General features: G+C 49.5%; 5 protein-coding genes across 5 annotated transcripts; 3 read left to right on the top strand and 2 right to left on the bottom strand.

The window, feature by feature from the left end:
- Positions 1-477: 477 nt before the first annotated feature.
- FOXG_16291 (uncharacterized protein) lies at positions 478-5,088 on the top strand (the record flags this gene model as incomplete). The annotated part of the gene is made up of 6 exons (XM_018396344.1): positions 478-495; positions 757-1,031; positions 1,123-3,280; positions 3,482-3,580; positions 4,008-4,138; positions 4,197-5,088. The coding sequence occupies 6 exons, from the start codon at positions 478-480 to the stop codon at positions 5,086-5,088; spliced, it is 3,573 nt and encodes a 1,190-aa protein (XP_018256932.1).
- Positions 5,089-5,863: 775 nt separating this feature from the next.
- FOXG_16290 (uncharacterized protein) lies at positions 5,864-7,745 on the bottom strand (the record flags this gene model as incomplete). The annotated part of the gene is made up of 2 exons (XM_018396343.1): positions 5,864-7,561; positions 7,617-7,745. The coding sequence occupies 2 exons, from the start codon at positions 7,743-7,745 to the stop codon at positions 5,864-5,866; spliced, it is 1,827 nt and encodes a 608-aa protein (XP_018256931.1).
- A 404-nt stretch (positions 7,746-8,149) lies between these two features.
- Positions 8,150-9,010, top strand: FOXG_22412 (uncharacterized protein; the record flags this gene model as incomplete). Its single annotated transcript, XM_018402820.1, has 1 exon — positions 8,150-9,010. One exon carries the CDS (start codon positions 8,150-8,152, stop codon positions 9,008-9,010), a length of 861 nt encoding a protein of 286 aa, XP_018256930.1.
- Positions 9,011-10,916: 1,906 nt separating this feature from the next.
- On the bottom strand, positions 10,917-11,033 carry FOXG_22411 (uncharacterized protein; the record flags this gene model as incomplete). The annotated part of the gene is made up of 1 exon (XM_018402819.1): positions 10,917-11,033. The coding sequence occupies one exon, from the start codon at positions 11,031-11,033 to the stop codon at positions 10,917-10,919; it is 117 nt and encodes a 38-aa protein (XP_018256929.1).
- A 3,900-nt stretch (positions 11,034-14,933) lies between these two features.
- On the top strand, positions 14,934-17,833 carry FOXG_16289 (uncharacterized protein; the record flags this gene model as incomplete). The annotated part of the gene is made up of 8 exons (XM_018396342.1): positions 14,934-15,131; positions 15,201-15,458; positions 15,874-16,113; positions 16,388-16,448; positions 16,565-16,913; positions 17,020-17,109; positions 17,320-17,589; positions 17,737-17,833. The coding sequence occupies 8 exons, from the start codon at positions 14,934-14,936 to the stop codon at positions 17,831-17,833; spliced, it is 1,563 nt and encodes a 520-aa protein (XP_018256928.1).
- Between the last annotated feature and the right edge of the window lie 131 nt (positions 17,834-17,964).

Raw genomic sequence — 17,964 nt, 5'->3', positions numbered from 1 at the left:
GATACATAGCTTCCGGCACTTCAATCGGCCGACCATCTTAGGGCTCTCAAAAGGCCCATCAATTCCTCCGCATGGCCGGTTCGTCGCGGAATCGCACCGTATCAACAAGTTTCAGCAGCAAAAGGCCTGCAACAATGCGCAAGACGACGCAGGTCCCAGACAGCACCACGATACCTCATGTTACCGATTTAAAGTACTTTGACCCCTGCGCCGCCACTGCGTCTATGTTCTTGTACGCCCAGGGTTCATCCGTTGTTTGCTGTCATCATGATACTCTCACCATTGAACGAACGTTTTCTCGGCACGCTGATGAGGTTCAATTGTTGGCGGTCGATAACCAGAGTGAGGCTGGTGGTGGCCGCTTCGTTGTTAGTTACGATGCTGGCCAAACAGCAATTGTGTGGGATCTAATGACAGGCGATGAGATCTCTCGGTTTGCCTGTTACGATCATTTAACTGTCGCAGCGTGGATGAAAAATGGCAAGGTGGCTTTCGGTAAGTTATTGGAAAGAGTTCCTCACGATCCTGACTGACCATTTGCAGGCAATACAAAAGGAAGTATTATTATATTTGAGCCTTCAACATCTGAACATATTTCTTCGGGGACTATTGGCCAAATTGCCGTGACTGCATTGGCACCATCAGCTGATTGTCGAACATTTGCTATCGGGTGAGTTTCTCCTGCATCTGCAATTCAAGCCTCACTAACACGATGATAGTTACCAGAATGGCTCTCTATTTGTTGCGACCCTGCAGCCACGCTTCACCATCTTTCACAACCTCACCACGTCCAGAGGGCCATCACCCATCATCAATCTCGCGTGGCATGCTGCTTCGTCTCGGCAAAAGTCGAACATGCTTGCTGTCCAGATGCATGACGGTGTCTTGCGAGTCTGGAGTGTGGCAAAGACATACAGCGCCGACGACCCTGCAAAAATAGTTCGAAACCTTAGGAAGGCTGAAACCTCCGTGGAAGGACCCAACTGGATGGGATGGTCCAAGAATGGTCGTATCATTCAGTATTCCGACTCGTAAGTTAGCAGCTTGCGACCGCCATAAACCGCTCCAGGCTACTCGCGCGCTTACCTACATGACCCCTATTATCAACTAACACGTTCACAGGCAAACACAGTCATGGGATGTTAGGACAAAGCATGTCACTCATGATCCCATCCCAACTCTTGATCTTGTTCGCGGCCTCGCCGTATATGGCCCCGGTGCCACGTTGTTCACCCTTGGCCCCAATAACACTGTGCAGCAGTTCGACCTGAACTCCCCGGCCATCATGGTCGCCAATGTCCAACACCCAGCAAACCTATTGCCACCCTCGCCTCCAGTCTCAGAAGAAACTGGTGATCGATCAGCGACCTCGGCTACCACTATCGCCTCCGAGTCTGAGACGAGCTCTATTCCCCTGTATATGAATATTTCCGAGAGTGAGGAAGATCACCGATCGCTATTTACTCGCCTGACTCGACGCCAAGCTTACGACTCTGGTAATGAGCCTTACGAATCAGCTAGCCCTGTCTCAAGCTGGAGTGGACTTCCATCCTTATCGAAATCCTCAGCTGGGTCGTCTCAAACCCCTGGCCGTTACCCCGGATCCATGAGGTCAAGAGCACTGTCAGAAAACACCTATATCTCGGCTGGAACCTCGATCAGGCCATCAACTATTGGCAACAGTGCTCATGGTAACACGAGAGATTTAGACACTTATTCCATGGGATGCTCCCTTGGCACTACAAATGTTCCTTCCATGGTCTCAAGCCGATCACGAAGAAGACCTTCTCGCCTACGCAATGAAGTTCCCCGTAGCCCTGACGACAACAAAGTTCACGACCTATTCAAGTTTACTCGGGCATGTCTTAGCGATATTCCTTACAAGCATGCTATGGGTGCCAACAGTGCTCGTCTCACCAATGATGATCTGCGCCGTCAAATGCTCAACACCATCTTCGGATGGAACAAAGAGGTTGAAGATCTGATTAGGGATGAGATGAGCAGACACCCCCAAGGATCTGCCAGTCGTATTCTTTTAGCCAAATGGCTTGGCGATATTGATCTTAATATCATGAGCGCTAACTTCGAGAACATGACTTCTTCTAACTGGATGTTGTTGGCTTTGAGTGGAATCGGCGGCCATACCTCACAACAGAAGCTTGGCCATACATACGTCCAGCGCCTGCTTGAGGCTGGCGACGTGCACACAGCAGTTACTATTATGCTTGGCATGGGTGATCACAATGACGCTATTGAGGTTTATATCTCTCACAAGCGTTACATGGAGGCACTGATCCTCACATGCCTCTCAACCCCTAGTGTTTGGGAACGCCAAGCTGCCATTATCAAGAAATGGGGAGAGTGGGCGGTTCAACATGGTCAACAGCAGCTGGCAACCCGATGCTTTGCTTGCACCGACCAGGAGTCTACTGAGCCTTGGACTTCTCCATCAGCTTCGCAACTTAACTTCCAGGCTATGACTCCTAGTATTCCTGAGGTCTTAAGCCCGCCTCTCTCACCTCCCGGCGTTCAACGTGGGCCCCAACGCAGCATCGCAAAGACGTCTGCACTCAAGCTGATCACCTCGTTTGGTGATCAAACTCAGAAGTCTAAGTTCTTTGCAGATGTCGGTGGCCAAGCTCCTATTGCTGCCGGTGTTACTCCTATCGCTGACTCAGCCGGTTCACCCGCCTTCTCGCATGCCTCTAACAATGAGGCCACGACAGCCTTCCTCCGCCCTTCAAACAATAGCAGATTCAATACCCCGGTCTCTGCTCGAGGACGTGGCCGTTTGCCGTCCATTGGTGAGATTCCATCAGAGCTCAACCGAGATGCACTGCGATCGGCTGAGCTCTCTGCCGTTCCTTATGACTATGCGCCTCGATCTGGTCATGCTCGAACACCGTCTGGCAATGACAACATGACGATGGGTACCGCATTGCAACGTGCTGCCACTGCAAGCCCGATGATGATGCGGGAGCATGCTCAACGCGTCGTCCAACCAAGTGAAAAAGATTTCCCACCACCCCCTGATCATGCTACCATGTTGAAGATGCAGCAAGCGTCGCGTAGCCATCGCAAAGGTTCTCGCGACCGCATTACTGTGGGGTTGAATTTGCAGCTACAGCCTGGACACGCCCACGAAGACGTTACCTCTCCAGAGCAGTCTGTTACATCTTCTACCCGCTACCACTGGCCAAGCCGTCGCAGAGGCCCTGCCTCTGTGACGAGTTCTGTCACTTCCGCATCGAGCGCAGGACGACATATTCGTCACCAAGCTGTGAGAAACTGAGAAGATTACATCCACAGCCTGGATGCAGCCAACCACTACTCCAAGAGACAGCGCAGCCGCCAACGTAGCCAGTCGAGAACTCGGGATGATTCACGCTGTCGTCCTGGAAGCCGAGAGCGAGTAGTTCGCTCTCGTGAACCTTCTGAAGAACGTGATCGTGTAAGCGCTCGCAATTGGTCCAAAACGAAGCCATCACCTACTTTCCCGATTCCCATGTCTTCAGAGGACTTGCTGAACTTAAGCACTCCGCGACATGGCCAGGTCGGCGAGCCAAACACGGTACGCAAGGTCAGTGAATCAACTGTGAAGCCAAAGAGTCGAAATTGAAGCCGTGGAAGCCGTCGCAGGAGCCCAGCAGGTCGCTCTCGCCCGCCAGCCCTTACATTCCGTGGCCGCAGTCAAGGCAGAGAGGACTCTGTACAGTGTTCTCCTTCTTCAGCCTTGCCTCTGAGTGCTGCCATCCACTAATACCAGGGCTCTGAGGATGAGGAGGACTATAGAGCAGCCATGGGTGCGCAAGAGGAGTTCTGAAACAAGCATAGCCGTAGCGGTAGCCGGGGTCTTAACTCACCAGCATCGATTAAGCAGGATGTCTCGGAGCACAGACACAGGGCTAACTCTGAAGCCGCAAACTTTGACGGATCTGTCTCTGTTAATGGCAGAGGCCTCCTCGAACTCTGGAGTGCTTAGTTAATTTTCCGTGTCATCGTTGTAGATTTTGGCAAATCCCCATCTGCCTCACGCTTCTTCGGGATCTTTACAAGAGGATGCTTATCTTTTGCGACTCTTCGTGGTTGAATTCGAGTTGGACCCGACTGTATCGCTCTTGTCTATGTCAACTGCTTGGTTTGGATCTGTTGCGTCGTAGAGTCAATTATAAATGACTGAAAATGCCTCCTCGCAGTGCTACTGAGCCACCTCAAAGAAGCATGTACGCCCGTAATGGTCCTGTGATTGGACGTCCGGCAACTCCAAAGGCCATAAGGCTTATCATCGAGGGTAACTATGATCTATCAGGAAGCACCCCTAGACCCGACGTTCCCGCTATTCCAGCCGGCTTCTCTCAAAGATACTCTCCTGAAACCTCACCTCAACAGTCGTCTGAGAGAGAGCAGCCCGTCGCCGAGCCTAGTCTCACTCTGCTGCCATCGACCGTTTACCAGTCACCGACACGACCTCCTATTCCTCGCAGCATGTCTGCCCCTATTCCAGATAAGCCCGGCCAGCCCCCTGCACGTTTTGCACGCAAAAAAAGCGTTGAGCGCATTGAGGAAGTTGTTCCCGGTGAGCGACGGCGCTCTCACGAGGATCCTATGCCCCCTCCCCCTCCTCCGGCACCTCCAGTTCTTAAGGAACTCAGGCACTTGGCTTCGCCACCTCCGCCGCTTCCTGCCCCTATTCAACACGCCCAGCGACATCAACAGGCGGGTGCTGTTGCATCGGGTATGATCGAGATCGTCATGGACGACGATTTGTCGTCTGGCAATGATCAGGCTTCAGAGGCCAGCCCTCCGGCAGCTACCCACAAGAGCCACAACTGGGGTCGAAGCATCCGAGATAGCAGCAGTATCTCAGGCCGCATTCACAAGGCCACTGAGCGACTTCGATCTGCCAGCCGCAGTCGAAAGGAGTATGTCCGATCTCCTCCCTTCGAGGCTCCCTACGAGAGCATTTCCATGACCGGACAGATGAAGTCCCCTCCACCAGTGTCATTCAACTCAGACGCTTTGCGGTCACCCACTGATTCGCGTAACAAGCACTTGTCAACCAGCTTGAACCGAAATGAGATGATCTAGGACGTCCCTTGGGACGGCGATGAGCGCGCCAGACTGTATTTCACTTTTTTCTACCACTCTCTACCAATTTTCTCGTCGTTGCAAACCCCCAGCAGCAATAGTATTGTGATCAAAATCAGAATGTCACATCTTCTTTGTATTTTAATTTGAAGCTTCAAGTCTTGCTAGCCCTCGAAAGTATACTGAGTCCCCGTGCACTAAATTAATAGTCGGGGCACAGTAAATTGTCCGGCCGGGAATGCTAGGCGGTGCTGTGGTAAATGATGGCGCGCTGTGCCACTGTCTGTAAGTTCTCTGCAAGGGGTCCTACGCAAGCAACGGATCTTCATTCACCTCAGTATGCTCCAAGCACCTGCATTGCATTTCTCAACTCGGCGTTCGTTGATAACTTAACTTACTTCCAATAGTATGCCTCAGATGTGACATGATAGTGTGTTGTTCTAAGTACTGAGCCATTGTTGAATGCTCAGGAATACATCCACATCGATTTGGTTCTTCAATATGTGCCCCGAGTTCGAAAACTCACAGAGATCAGTCTAAAGAAAATAAAGTGTTAGAAGGTTTTGAGTTCTTCCAAGCCTGGCCGGCCTGATGGGACCGTTGAAGCAAAGCAGGATATCACCTAGCAATAACACTCTGTATTAATTACAGTTTTTTTATACCTACCAATTTTAAGAGAACTACGCTACTTCCATGACAAGCCTTAGTAAGGCTTTTGAAGGTCTTGATGTCATCCAAAAGGCTTGAGGCCGCAATAACACCCACAGTTTCATCATTAAAGACGTGGGTATGAGAGATCAAAGCCATGTGCATCGCCATTACCCATACTCATCGTCTGATAAAGTGAAGGGCGTGATCTGACAAAGCTGGCACATGCCTTTGGATCACCTTCTCCTGGCGAGACAAGCTCGTCGATATCCTGGTTCGATGACCATGATATCCCATTTGGTCCGCCACTGGTTTCCAGAAGGGGAGCGGCATCGGAATGGTCGTTTGAATCTTGAATTTGTGCTAGATAATTGGGAAAGCCTGGAAGAACAAGCTCTGGATCGAATGAGATGAGAATGACGGGCCTCAATTGTCTAGATGCCATATGAGTTGGTGAATATACTAAGATTCGCTCGTCCATGAACCACTCGATTTCTCTGATCGGCTGGATGGGGCTGACAGCACCTTGGAGCTGAGCCAAGTCGTTATGGGGGTGGCATGCTTCCTGGTCTCGTGGCCACATTCTGACTGATGTCTCTTGTTTCAAGGGCTGTACTCTGAGTTGCAACCCCGAGTCAGGGTTGTCACCTTCATAAACAAGGTCGACGAAAGCATTGCACGATGTATTGTATGAACGCACAAAGCATTCTTGGAGGGTGTATGCTGTGGCATCAGATGGGCCATCACCGATGTGGATCTTCTCACTTGACCGTTCTTCAATATGATCCTCGCTTCTCCATTCCGCCTCTTCGAGGCTACCCATGGCCGACTCGAGCGGAGTGTGTAGAGAATGCTCTGGGCGAGGAACTTTTGCTTGTGTTTCGAACTGAAGCTCCTTTCTGTAGCACGTCCTCTGGCTGCCTGCATTTCCCGGGAACCACTCCTTTCGAGTCTCAACGATGAGGAGATTGCCTGTTTTCTCGTCTTTGGTGAGCTGCAACGACGTCCAACGCTCGTCCACTGTGCACTCTGAGTCATGGAGACGCCAGAGGTTGCGCATTGGAGGTATGTCGCACTTTTCATGAACTGCACTATCTACAGGGAACCTCAAAGCTTGGTAGAAGTTATTACGCATTCCATCGTCGGCTTCTGTTCTGAACGTATTCGAAACGCAGTAAAATTGTCCATCGAAGATTTCAAAGCAGATGTCAGACCCAATATTTTCCCCGTTAAGGTCCCATAGAATCAGCTGCGAATCTGCCCACTTGCGAGTCTGGAGATTAAGGCAATGAATACCCCATCTGGAGCTACCATCGAGTCTGGCATGTGATTTTGAACCCCAGAATAGGTAATGCTTGTCATTGCGCACAAAGGACGGATAGCCTGAATCTGGCCTTTGCACAACAACCCATCTGGGAGATTCTATTAGCTCGAAGATGAGGAGCCAGCTGCATGTGGTGGAGTCTTCGAGAGCTTGAGTGGCGAGACATGATACGACGCCCTCCGCGTAGTAAAGGGGTTTAAATGTATGCGAACTTTGAGGATCGTAGTCCCTCACTGCGGCCTTGAGGAGCAGTGCGACATCGACTGTTAACTCAAATGTAGGCTTCTTGTGGAGGGTGTCGAGTACACGGAGATGCTTGCTATTAACAGTGTAGCACAAGTGACCATTCGTATAAATGAACTGATCTGCCATAGCCACGATGGCGACTGTCCATGGCTCCGCGGACTGGACAGCCATTCGTCGCTTAGCAAGTTTACGGAACGCTTTTGGGAAGTTCTTGGTAGAGTGCGCCTCCTGAGCTTCTGTAGAATATGGTACTTTCTGAGGTGCTGTTAGCGGGGACTACCTCACTAAGACATGAGGCTGCGACACGAACCAAGAGTGCAAGACGACACATTCTTCTATCGTAAGGAATGTAGCTCAAATATTTGCAAGTCAGGGCCATGTTAAACACATCTTCAGCATCGAGGAGCTCAACGAGGAGAGAAACAATCTCGACGGGCATTTTGAGAAGGCTCATGGCTAGCATTGATTCAAGTTCTGTGCACGTAAAGAAAGTACCTCAGGTAATCAGCCGCCGCCTATCACTAAATTTCACTGCTGGTTAAATACCCTCCCCATCTGGACTAACGGACAGCCGTGTTAGTTGAGCCGCATTCCCCGCTTTTGTGTACGAGGCAGATTAACGCCACGCGACACGCAACCAGGATACGGTGTGCCTCCTTTTATGCCTTATTACATGTCAAAAATTCCAACAAATGGCTTATCTTACGTTGTTCTGGGAGAACATTGATCCGCTGACGCAAACGCTAAGATTACAGTGTCTTTTTTTTTGGGGGGGGTTTTTTTTTTGAGGCCGGCTCCGTATCTTTCACACTCCAATACCCCGCATCATCTCTCGTTACGGACATGCCTGGTCTCAATTCCGAAAACTCAACCTCAAGGTTTCAGGAATCTATGCGTTCCAGTGACGGCTATTCTAGCTCGGAAGATGACATTCCAGGAGATGAGTCTTGTTGTGAGGGTCAACTTAGGGACTCCGCCTTTTATACCAATGAAAAGATTGAAGATGCCGTGAAGCATATTTCATCCCAAGCCTTTCAACACTTTTCAAAAGCTACACGGTCCTCTGCGCCACCTGACGAACTCGATCACTTCAAATGCCCCTTCTATGCTTCAAATCCAGAGAAATATCGAAAATGTCTTGCACGTCATGATCTTCGTTCGGTTGAGAGCGTGATCAGGCACATGCAACGCCATCACAAGCAGCCACCATATTGTCCAAGATGCTCAAAGACCTTTGAAACGGTGGCAGAATGCGATACCCACATCATCAAGCAAAAATGCAAAACTGAGCCCCTCATGATTCCAGACGGCATCAACGATTACCAGCAAAGGGGATTGAAAAGCACGCCGAAAAAGAGAGACTACCATCAATGGCCCACCAAGCGACGCTGGGAGCACATATACAAGCTGGTCTTTCGTGAAACACAATCCTGTCCTTCAGCATACTTGGACACTAACGAGATGACGGTATTGCAAGCTCGAGACTTTTGGAAGGCCCACGGTGGGAAATATATCACAGAATATTTTCAGGCTCAGAGCGGATTGGAAATGGAGGACGCGCAGGCAATGCTGTATAACGCGTGTCTACGCGCTCTAGTCGAGCATGTTGTCGATCAGAGTTTGATGGTTTCAGGAACAGGCTGGATAAAGTGCATCAAGGCACTTCAGAATTATCTCTTCTCCTTCTTCATCCCATGGCGATAGTACTTCGTCGCTTATCTGGTCTTTTGGCCCAGGTCAGCTACCTCTCCTTCTCGTCGCCGGCTTCTGGTTACGCCAATACGTGCACATCAGTCGTAGTTGGGTCAGGTTATCGGTCTATTACCTCTTGGCGACAGGTCACGGCTGGGCTCGAGGGATAATGTCGTTGATCGCGTCCAACACTACCGATATCAGCACGCCCGTCTGAGCCTTCTATGCTGCCACACTGTAACACTTCTAGCTTAGTTCCGACCCTCTCCTTGATTTCTAATCAAAGTGCATTCTTTACTAGTAGTGTGTTGCCGGGCGCTCGTCCAGGCTGAGCCGTCTCGACCGAACAATGCTCTGTTGAAACTATCTCATAGCTCGCCAATTCCTTCACCAACTCCGTTGCCTGATGGATGAAGCAGAGCTTACCCACATAGCACCAACACATGGTAACGCAGAGACAGTACTAGAAGATGTTTTACTTCTCTCATTCCTTATGGTTTTCCTCGGAGAACTAATTTCGGTTCTGTCGTCATTTACCCAAGGGAATCCATCTACGAATGTCGTTAAATTCGTCAGAAGAGAGACCTGATGCATCGGACCAGACGAAATTATTTCTCGAGGGATGTCCACAGGGCATGGGCCGCAGGCCTTGAGGGCAGGTATCAGAAGAGAGCGATACCGGGGCCTGTTTTCAAGTCCTTAGGAAAGAAAACATGAGGTACCACGTTAAATAACCTTGAACAACTCCGAAGTTGGAGCGAAATTAGTATCAATAGCCGACTTGTCAATCGAATGAAAGGCCATTGACTGCCAATCGATATGCAACGCATAACAGCCTCAAGGAAGTATAGCAGTAACAATCAAGGTTACAACCTGTAACTTGTATAACCAGAGGTACCTAAGTCTTAGACTGCTATTTTAGCAGTAGGAAGTATATTTGATAGTATTAGTCTAACTGGCTCAGGGTATGCGGGGTATCCCAGAAAGTAAGTGAGACGTGGGCCGAAATGCCTACCCGTTGGCAAAAACAACCCTAAATTTAGAGCCTCAAAAAGAATTTGAGGAGCTGTCGATACGACTTCGTGGACGGCATTAGCACTCAATGCGTATATCAAACCTAACTCGACATCCTAGAAGCTGAGACGAGGGTGCAGATTAAGCGCCGTTCGACACGTTCCCTTATTACTTTCCCCTGCACGTCCATCATTTCCCTTTCTACTGTCGTTTACATTTTACTCGCGACAGAACAAGCTTTCATGATATTAATAGTGTCATTGTAGAAAAGCCACACGCGACAACCTGTTAGCTAAGTGACACATCAAATTCTCGCCTCTATTACAGGGAAACTGGAGACGGCTAGGAACGAGCACTACCATCATTTATGGTTTTCCTGCCGCTTCGAAACCCTGATCTGCAGGTAACTTCTCCAAGCTGCTAGGGAAAAAAAATGTTTTCAACCCTCTCTTTGGTCTGGGTTATTCTGATACGTTTCGGCTGAGTGTGGCTTGCATTATCACATGCTGCGTTGTCCCTTGTATGAACACCTAACAATTGTTTCGATAGGGATATAGAGCCTCACCGCCATAATTCACATGGTTACGGATGTTGCTATTGGCGAACTGCTATTGCGACGTTCAGGGGACGCACATTCCGGGTCTCGAAGCCGATGACCATGTTCTTCAGCCGCATCATGGCCATCCCAGTGCAGAATATGACATGCCATGTAAGCTACAGCTGTCTGCTATCAGAACCACAAGGGCTTGATCACTGCTCCATGATGAAAAGTACAGTTTAACTAACCGATATCAGCGCAAGATGAGATTCTCGATAATTGATTCACTCTCCTGTCCGACGGATGTAGGTTAATGTAACGAAAGCCCTTCATTCCAGGGACTGCTGTAGAGACTCCCTTCTCATCTCACTTCAGATACTGCGCTGCAAATGTGACAGAAGCCGCCAGCCGTATCTGACGGCCAAACATATCATAATGATCCCAGTCATTAGACGCCGAGGGAGCGACATGACTGGGGGACATGCATATTGTGTGCTGGGGTCTCTGACTGCTGTAATACATCTGGTATAAAGGATGTCAGTCGTATATAAGAAGCGAAGATTCTAGCTTCACTGTCTTGTTATGGATGTTTGCCACGCCGAAAACGATCAACACCATAGAATCGACAAACCAGCACATTCCATCCCTACCTTCGTTGGCAGATGCTCACTAACGCACAATGTCAAGCTATGAATTGATTCTTGTGTCGTCGACGATGTCATCTCCACGCCCGTCTTCTGTCTTTTTATGCAATGCGGACGACGAATCAGCCGAACAGCCATCTGATGACACGGCGACTATGATTGATAGTGAGATTCAAAGTGAGGATGGAAATTTCAGGCCTGAGACAACGCCGACCGACACACCTATACCCCCTAGACCATCACATCTGGAACATCCCGGCAACAAGAACATTCGGCATGGAGGAGACTTGATGCATGAGGAGGTGGTGCTTATGACGCATCCAGTTGGCATTGTTCTTCAGCTACTCGGACCTGCCTGTCTCCTTCTTTGTGAGCTTCATCAGGCCCTTCGCCTCAAGCCGAGCGAATTTCCTAAGGTGTTCAACCAGGGTTCAAATCCATACCACGAAATCCACATATGGATCCATAATGTGGATCCATATCCATTCCATTCCATTCCACGTGGGCTTCAGCATTTCCATATCCACGCCACGAAGCCCCTTCCACATGTTCCACATGTGGAAATCGTGGAATATTTTAGGTGGGGTTCGAAAATACCTTGATTTCCTTGTGAAATCCCGCATATCCTAAGTACTTTCTATCACCCACAACAACACAACATCGATTTGCCACCCCATTTTCCTCCGTACACAATGAGTCCATTCTGGGGGCTTCACTGTTACTCGCGTTACTACCCCAAATCGAAATGGCCACTCCCCATCCTACCAAGTCAACCACATCCGTTCCAGAACGAACAGAAGAGGACAATCAACGGCTCTTTCAGCTCTACAAAAGCTGGATCTTGACGGAGAGAGACGGCAAGGCGCGTCTATAGGTATATCGGTTCGGCTACGAATATCCAGCATAACAAGAAACAGGAACGTCGGTGGGTGTGTTGCCTTTGCGTCAAGCAACGGCGGATTTTAATGGACCAATGACAAAAACATTGACGTCACCGAGGGCGGGCGGGACCCATTAATTACCATTGTTGGACGAAGTAGGTTTCCATTCCACGAATTCCACAATATGGATCCATTTCCATAATGGATCCATTTCCACCCATTCCACATCGAAATTATTAGTCAGCATCCATATCCACGCCATATTCACAAATGTGTCGTGGAGTGTCGTGGATTTGAACCCTGTGTTCAACGCTCAGGCTGTCTGCGTCCACAAGGAGTGCATTACAACCAAGCAAGGCTATATTGATGTAGTCTTTGGCGGTAATATCGTTGAAATCGGCGACTTGGCCCACAAGGGACTTGAAGATCGGTTTAGAGACTCCAAAGCTCGTTTGATTCTTGATTTAATAAGTGGGAAGGTTGGGTTATTGAAGATAATGGCGAACCTGCATATGTATTGCCGAGACTCCGGGCTCGTGCAGTTGCCGACAGCACTTCGGTGTACTGCCGCTATCATGTATCAAGACTTTATTCGAATCTTCCATTGTGGGAAATTGTTCAGTGGGAGACTGTGTTTAGAGCTCTTGGTCTTTTCTTGCAACAAAGGCCCAAGGACTCCATTGCCATATCAGATATAATAGTTATCGCAGAAACTTTGGTAGAATCTCTTACTGTGAAAAAAGAAAAAAAAAATATCGTGTTCTTTGTTACCTGTGTTAGCTGCGTCAAGTTTATTCTTACGGCTTGCAATTCCTCCTCTAGGTGCCTGAGACGCTTGACCGCGAAATGGGTACTGCCTCTGTCGGAGATTAGTTCAGGAGTCGTACCTAGAGGATTATGGATAGGAAGAAAAAGAACCATCATGTAATGGCTAACATGGTTTCAACAACCAGACAACGCTCATTTGCGGCCGGCCGTTGGGAGGGAAGATCTTGGAGAGATTACTACCCTGAACCCCTTAGTCATATATTGGCTCAGCCACTCTGCGTGTCTCACTCAAACATTATTTGATGATTTCATAGACTCGGAAACTAGCGGCGCTAGCGGAGTCAGTCTTCAAAGTGGCTTTGACGGGGGGGCTCAGCCAGCAAGGCAGACTTCCATCATTCTCAACAAGTATCAATGCAATGGCTGTGGTCAAGAGGCTCAGAATGCAAGTTTCACTTCTCATTGTCGCATCGGACTTCAAATCCTGTGACATAACATCCAACAGCTATCGCTCAGCATCATTGGTCACGTGAAACAGAACATGGCACTCTTCTCCGACACTCCAAATACAAATTTTGAACCACAAGGGTGAGTGCCAGTACTTCTACTTTTCTATGACCACGGCTAACCTTCCCGATCACCAAAAATCATGGGAACTATTTTTCCTTGTAAGGAATTCTCATCGTCCTCGCTTTTAGCCACGCGGTTCAGCTTGTTGAGTACGGCCTTTGGACATCCACTACAACAGGCAACTACCAAGCCGATAGAGACTTGAGACCTTCGACATCAAGAGTGTTGACCACGAGAAATCTCAATATCTTCTGACAAGACGATCTAACGGGAGCACCTCCGTAGACCTATCAGAGGCTTGTTGATTGAGCGCAGTCGCTACCCAGTACCAAGCCACCTAGCTGTTCGCAAGAGAGCTCGATTTGTCATCCATTCAAGTTTGGAACGAACATATTTGTGTGAGGATGGTCGATCCAAGCATCACATTGACCGTAGTGCTAATACTATTGGTGTCAATTATTTTTCCCGACCTGCCTACAAGCAACATACTTGGTCTTGCCGTTGCTGGCGGGAAGACGAATTTGGACCCTGTCTCCGCCCGCACTCCCTTTTTACCTACCTTTCCGTGTCGCCTGCGTTACATGCATGCCGCCGCTCTCAGAATTGACCAGTCACACAGAAAGGCAACAACAGCGAGGGGCCCCCAGGCTCATTCTCCCTGGCCCATGTTGGCCAAATCGAGCGTACAGGGCTCCCTTAGATGGGGCAATTTCCAGGGTGGCGTGGGCTTGTGGTGGCTAGCTCTGGCAGGCGACGCTGTCCATCCTTGCTTTTCTGAAAGGGAACAGGCTCTCGCACATGCATCGCAACCCGGACTGCGCTAACAGATTCTGTTCACCCTGCATTGCTTGCCGGGGCATTCCCCGTCAGCCTCACAACTGCCCCTGGTTTTGTGTCGGAAATAACAAACTCGCAAGCATACAGTAGTTAAGAAGACAGAAATATTCAGACAGCGCCCCGATGAAACCAGCCGATGGATTGTGTAGAATAATTTCAACACCCCAATCCGAGTCTTCCTTTTTGTCTTGAGACGCCAAGCCGCACCAACAACGACAATCGCTAGTCATGCACGACCAACTCTCGATGTGAGCATCTTCTCATCCACATTGTGCCATCCATTGCACCCAGCCTGCCTCCAAATTGCCGCATGGCGTGCACTTTGCCCGTGGGAAGAACCGGGACCATAGGCTGTGGCCGCAGATCGTCTGGTCGCCTGTCACAGTCGTGCTGTCTTTTTCCTTCTGCTGCCTGGCTTCCTCAGGTCGGAGAGCGTTGATCATCTTCCGCTTCGCATTGACCTACCAACCATTCCCCACGCTACAAACCGTACCGTGAACGTCGGAACCTTTGACCCTGCCAATATCTCGCCTCAAGTATGTCTGATCTCACGCTTTCCTAGTTCTTCTGTTCACACCTTTCATCCCACAAACAAACGTCCAGGAACCGTTTCTCGACACTCCGAACTCGCGAGTGCCTCACGCAGAACATGAAGAACAAACCTCCACGCCGGCGTTCCTATGATGATGCTTGTTACTGACTCCCTCAAGAAACCTTCGCTCAACGATCGAGATTATCGCATCATTCGTCTTAACAATGAACTTGAAGCGCTCCGGATGCATGATTCCGAAACGGACAAGGCCAGCGCTGCGCTGGATATCAATGTGGGAAACTTCAGCGACGAGTCTGATATCTCCGGTACAGTCCATGCGGTGGAATATGTAAGTGCATCAATTCAACAGCCGTGATGTTGTACAGACAAATGGGCTAATATTTCTGCTTGTCAACAGTTTTTCTTAATGGGCACCAAGAAATTCTCAATTGAGAACGAATACAGCCAACGCCTCTCCGCCAATTCAGGAACCTCCAATGCTTACACAGGGTCGACCTCGATGAACTACTTTTTCTACATTTCTGTCAAGCCAGACAATGGCCAAGATCCTTCCGATACCAACCCATCTCCTCTGAGCGGGGCTCTCGACCGATTCGCCCAGTTCTTTATTGAACCGCTTTTCCTTTCCGAGACGCTGGACCGAGGGCTGAAAGCTGTCGATTTAGAAAACAAGAAGAGTCTTCAAAATGACACCTAGAGACTACATTAGCTTGAAAAGTCTCTGTCTAACCCCAATCACCCGTTCTGTCACTTCTCTACCGGCAACTTTGAGGTTCTCAAGACCCTTTCTGAGGCACGTGGAATCGATGTGAGGGACAAGTTCATCGCGTTTCATGCCAAGCACTATTCAGCGAACCGCATGAAATTGGGCTGTTCTGGATAGAGAACCGCTCGATGTGCTCCAAAAATGGATTGCCAAGTTGTTCTCGCCCGTCGTCAATAAGAAGCTTTCACCGAACCGATGGCCTGGCGAACTTCCTTTCAGAGAGTCCGATCTCGGCATGCAATGATTGGCAAAGCCTGTCATGTATTCGAGAGAACTTAACTTGTACTTCCCATTCATTGATGAGGAGTTCATGTTTGCCACTCAGCCTAGCCGATACATTAGTCATCTTATCGGACATGAGGGTCCTGGAAGTATCATGTCGTACATCAGGTCCAAGGGTTGGGCGAACGGTCTTAACGCTGGTGCTTACCCTATGTGCCCTGGCACTCCTGGTATCTTCGATATGCAAGTTTGCTTGACAGAAGATGGTCTTAAGAACTACCCTGAGATCATCGAGATCTTTTCCCGTACATCGCTCTCCTGCGTGAGCACCCTCCCCAAGAGTGGATTTCCAAGAGCAGAAGGGAATAGCTGATGTCGATTTCAAGTTCAAGCTAAAGACACCTGCCAGTCGATTTACCAGCCGAATCAGCTCGGTTATGCAGAAGACTCTGCCTCGGAAATGGTTGCTCAGTGGCCATAGCCGTCTCCGAGAATTTGCTCCTGACCAGATCGAGAAAGCTCTTGCTACGATTCACCCAGATAACTCCTGCATGGTTATTGTGTCGCGTAACTATCCTGGCGACTGGGACTAGAAGGAAAAGTGGTACGGAACAGAGTATCGCCATGACAAGATTCCCAATGATCTCATGCAGGAGTGTAAGAAAGCCTTTGCAGTCTCTCCCCAGGATCGCCTACCTACTCTTCACCTACCCCATAAGAACCAGTTCATTCCCAACGAGCCCGAGGTTGAAAAGCAGGAAATGGATGAGCAGGCACTGAACCTCGGGTCATTCGCAATGATAGCATTGCCAGAACACAATGGAAGAAGGATGATATTTTCTGGGTTTCTCGCGCCAACCTTATTGTCAGCTTGAAGACACCCCTCTTCTATGCTTCGGCAGAAAACAACGTCAAGGCTCGACTGTTCTCGGATCTGGTCCGTGATGCGCTCGAGATGTACTCATACGACGCGGAACTGGCTGGATTGCAGTACAAGATCAGTCTTGATTCTCGTGGTTTGTTCTTGGACGTTAGCGGCTATGATGATAAGCTCCCTGTGCTCTTGGATCAAATCGTTACAACAATGCGGGACTTAGATATCAAGAAATATCGTTTGAGACTGTAAGGGAGCGCCTAACCCGAGGTAACAACTGGCAGCTACAGTCGTCCTACCATCAGGTTGGTGACTACACCAATTGGCTCAATACCCCGGAGTCGGACTTCATAGTAGAGGAGCTGGCAGCGGAGCTTTCGGGTGTCACTTGGAGGGTATCAGGTTGTTCCAGAAGCAGATGCTTGGCCAGGTGTTCATTGAGGTGTACGTACATGGCAACATATACAAGGAGGATGCTCTCAAAGCAACTGACATGGTGGCGTCCATATTGAAGCCCCGGGTCTTGCCCAAGGCCCAGTAGCCTATCCTGCGGTCTCCTATCCTGACCGAAGGCTCCAACTACGTCTTAAGGAAGACTTTCAAGGATCCTGCCAACGTCAACCACTGCGTCAAGACTTGATTTTATGTTGGCAGCAGGGAGGATCGCGATATTCGAACCAAGACTCTGATACGTGGGCCAGCCTTTGATCAGCTCCGAACTAAGGAGCCATTTGGCTACATTGTCTTCAGCATGCCCCGGACTTTCTCGATGACGTATGGCTTCCGCTTCCTCATACAGAGTGAGATGGCGCCAAAGTTTCTCGATTCTCGTAGCGAGGCCTTCCTCGTGAGATATGCGGACACATTGGAAAAGATGAATGATACAGAGTTCGAGGGCCCCCAACGGAGTCTGATTGTTTGGCGGTAAGAGAAACCTAGGAACTTGGACAAGGAGTCCACCCGGCACTGACACGAACCGGTGACAGCCCAATGCGACGCCGCACAAATTAAGCTTCTGACCAAGCTCGAAGTTATGGAATTCTTCAACCGGCGTCTTAGCCCTGTCTCTAGTCGGAGAGATCGCTCATCGATTCATCTACAGGCTCAAGGCAAGGCCGAGGGTGTCGATAAGCGACAGGAAGAGGCTCAGAAGAATGCCAATATGTAGACATCGGCTGGGGATGACGTCAAGATGGCCGAGGAAACTACTGATGGTAGACTCTTCAAAGCTGGTCTCACTGCTAGTTTAGGCGCCAGGCCCGTCAAGGACATTAGCGAGTATGAAGATACGGATGCAGA

This window comes from Fusarium oxysporum, chromosome 6 (assembly GCF_000149955.1).
Source record: "Fusarium oxysporum f. sp. lycopersici 4287 chromosome 6, whole genome shotgun sequence".
In the NCBI taxonomy this organism is placed as follows: Eukaryota; Fungi; Ascomycota; class Sordariomycetes; order Hypocreales; family Nectriaceae; genus Fusarium; species Fusarium oxysporum.
Note: the sequence above shows the minus strand (reverse complement) of the source record. Positions and strands in the feature narration are given on the sequence as shown.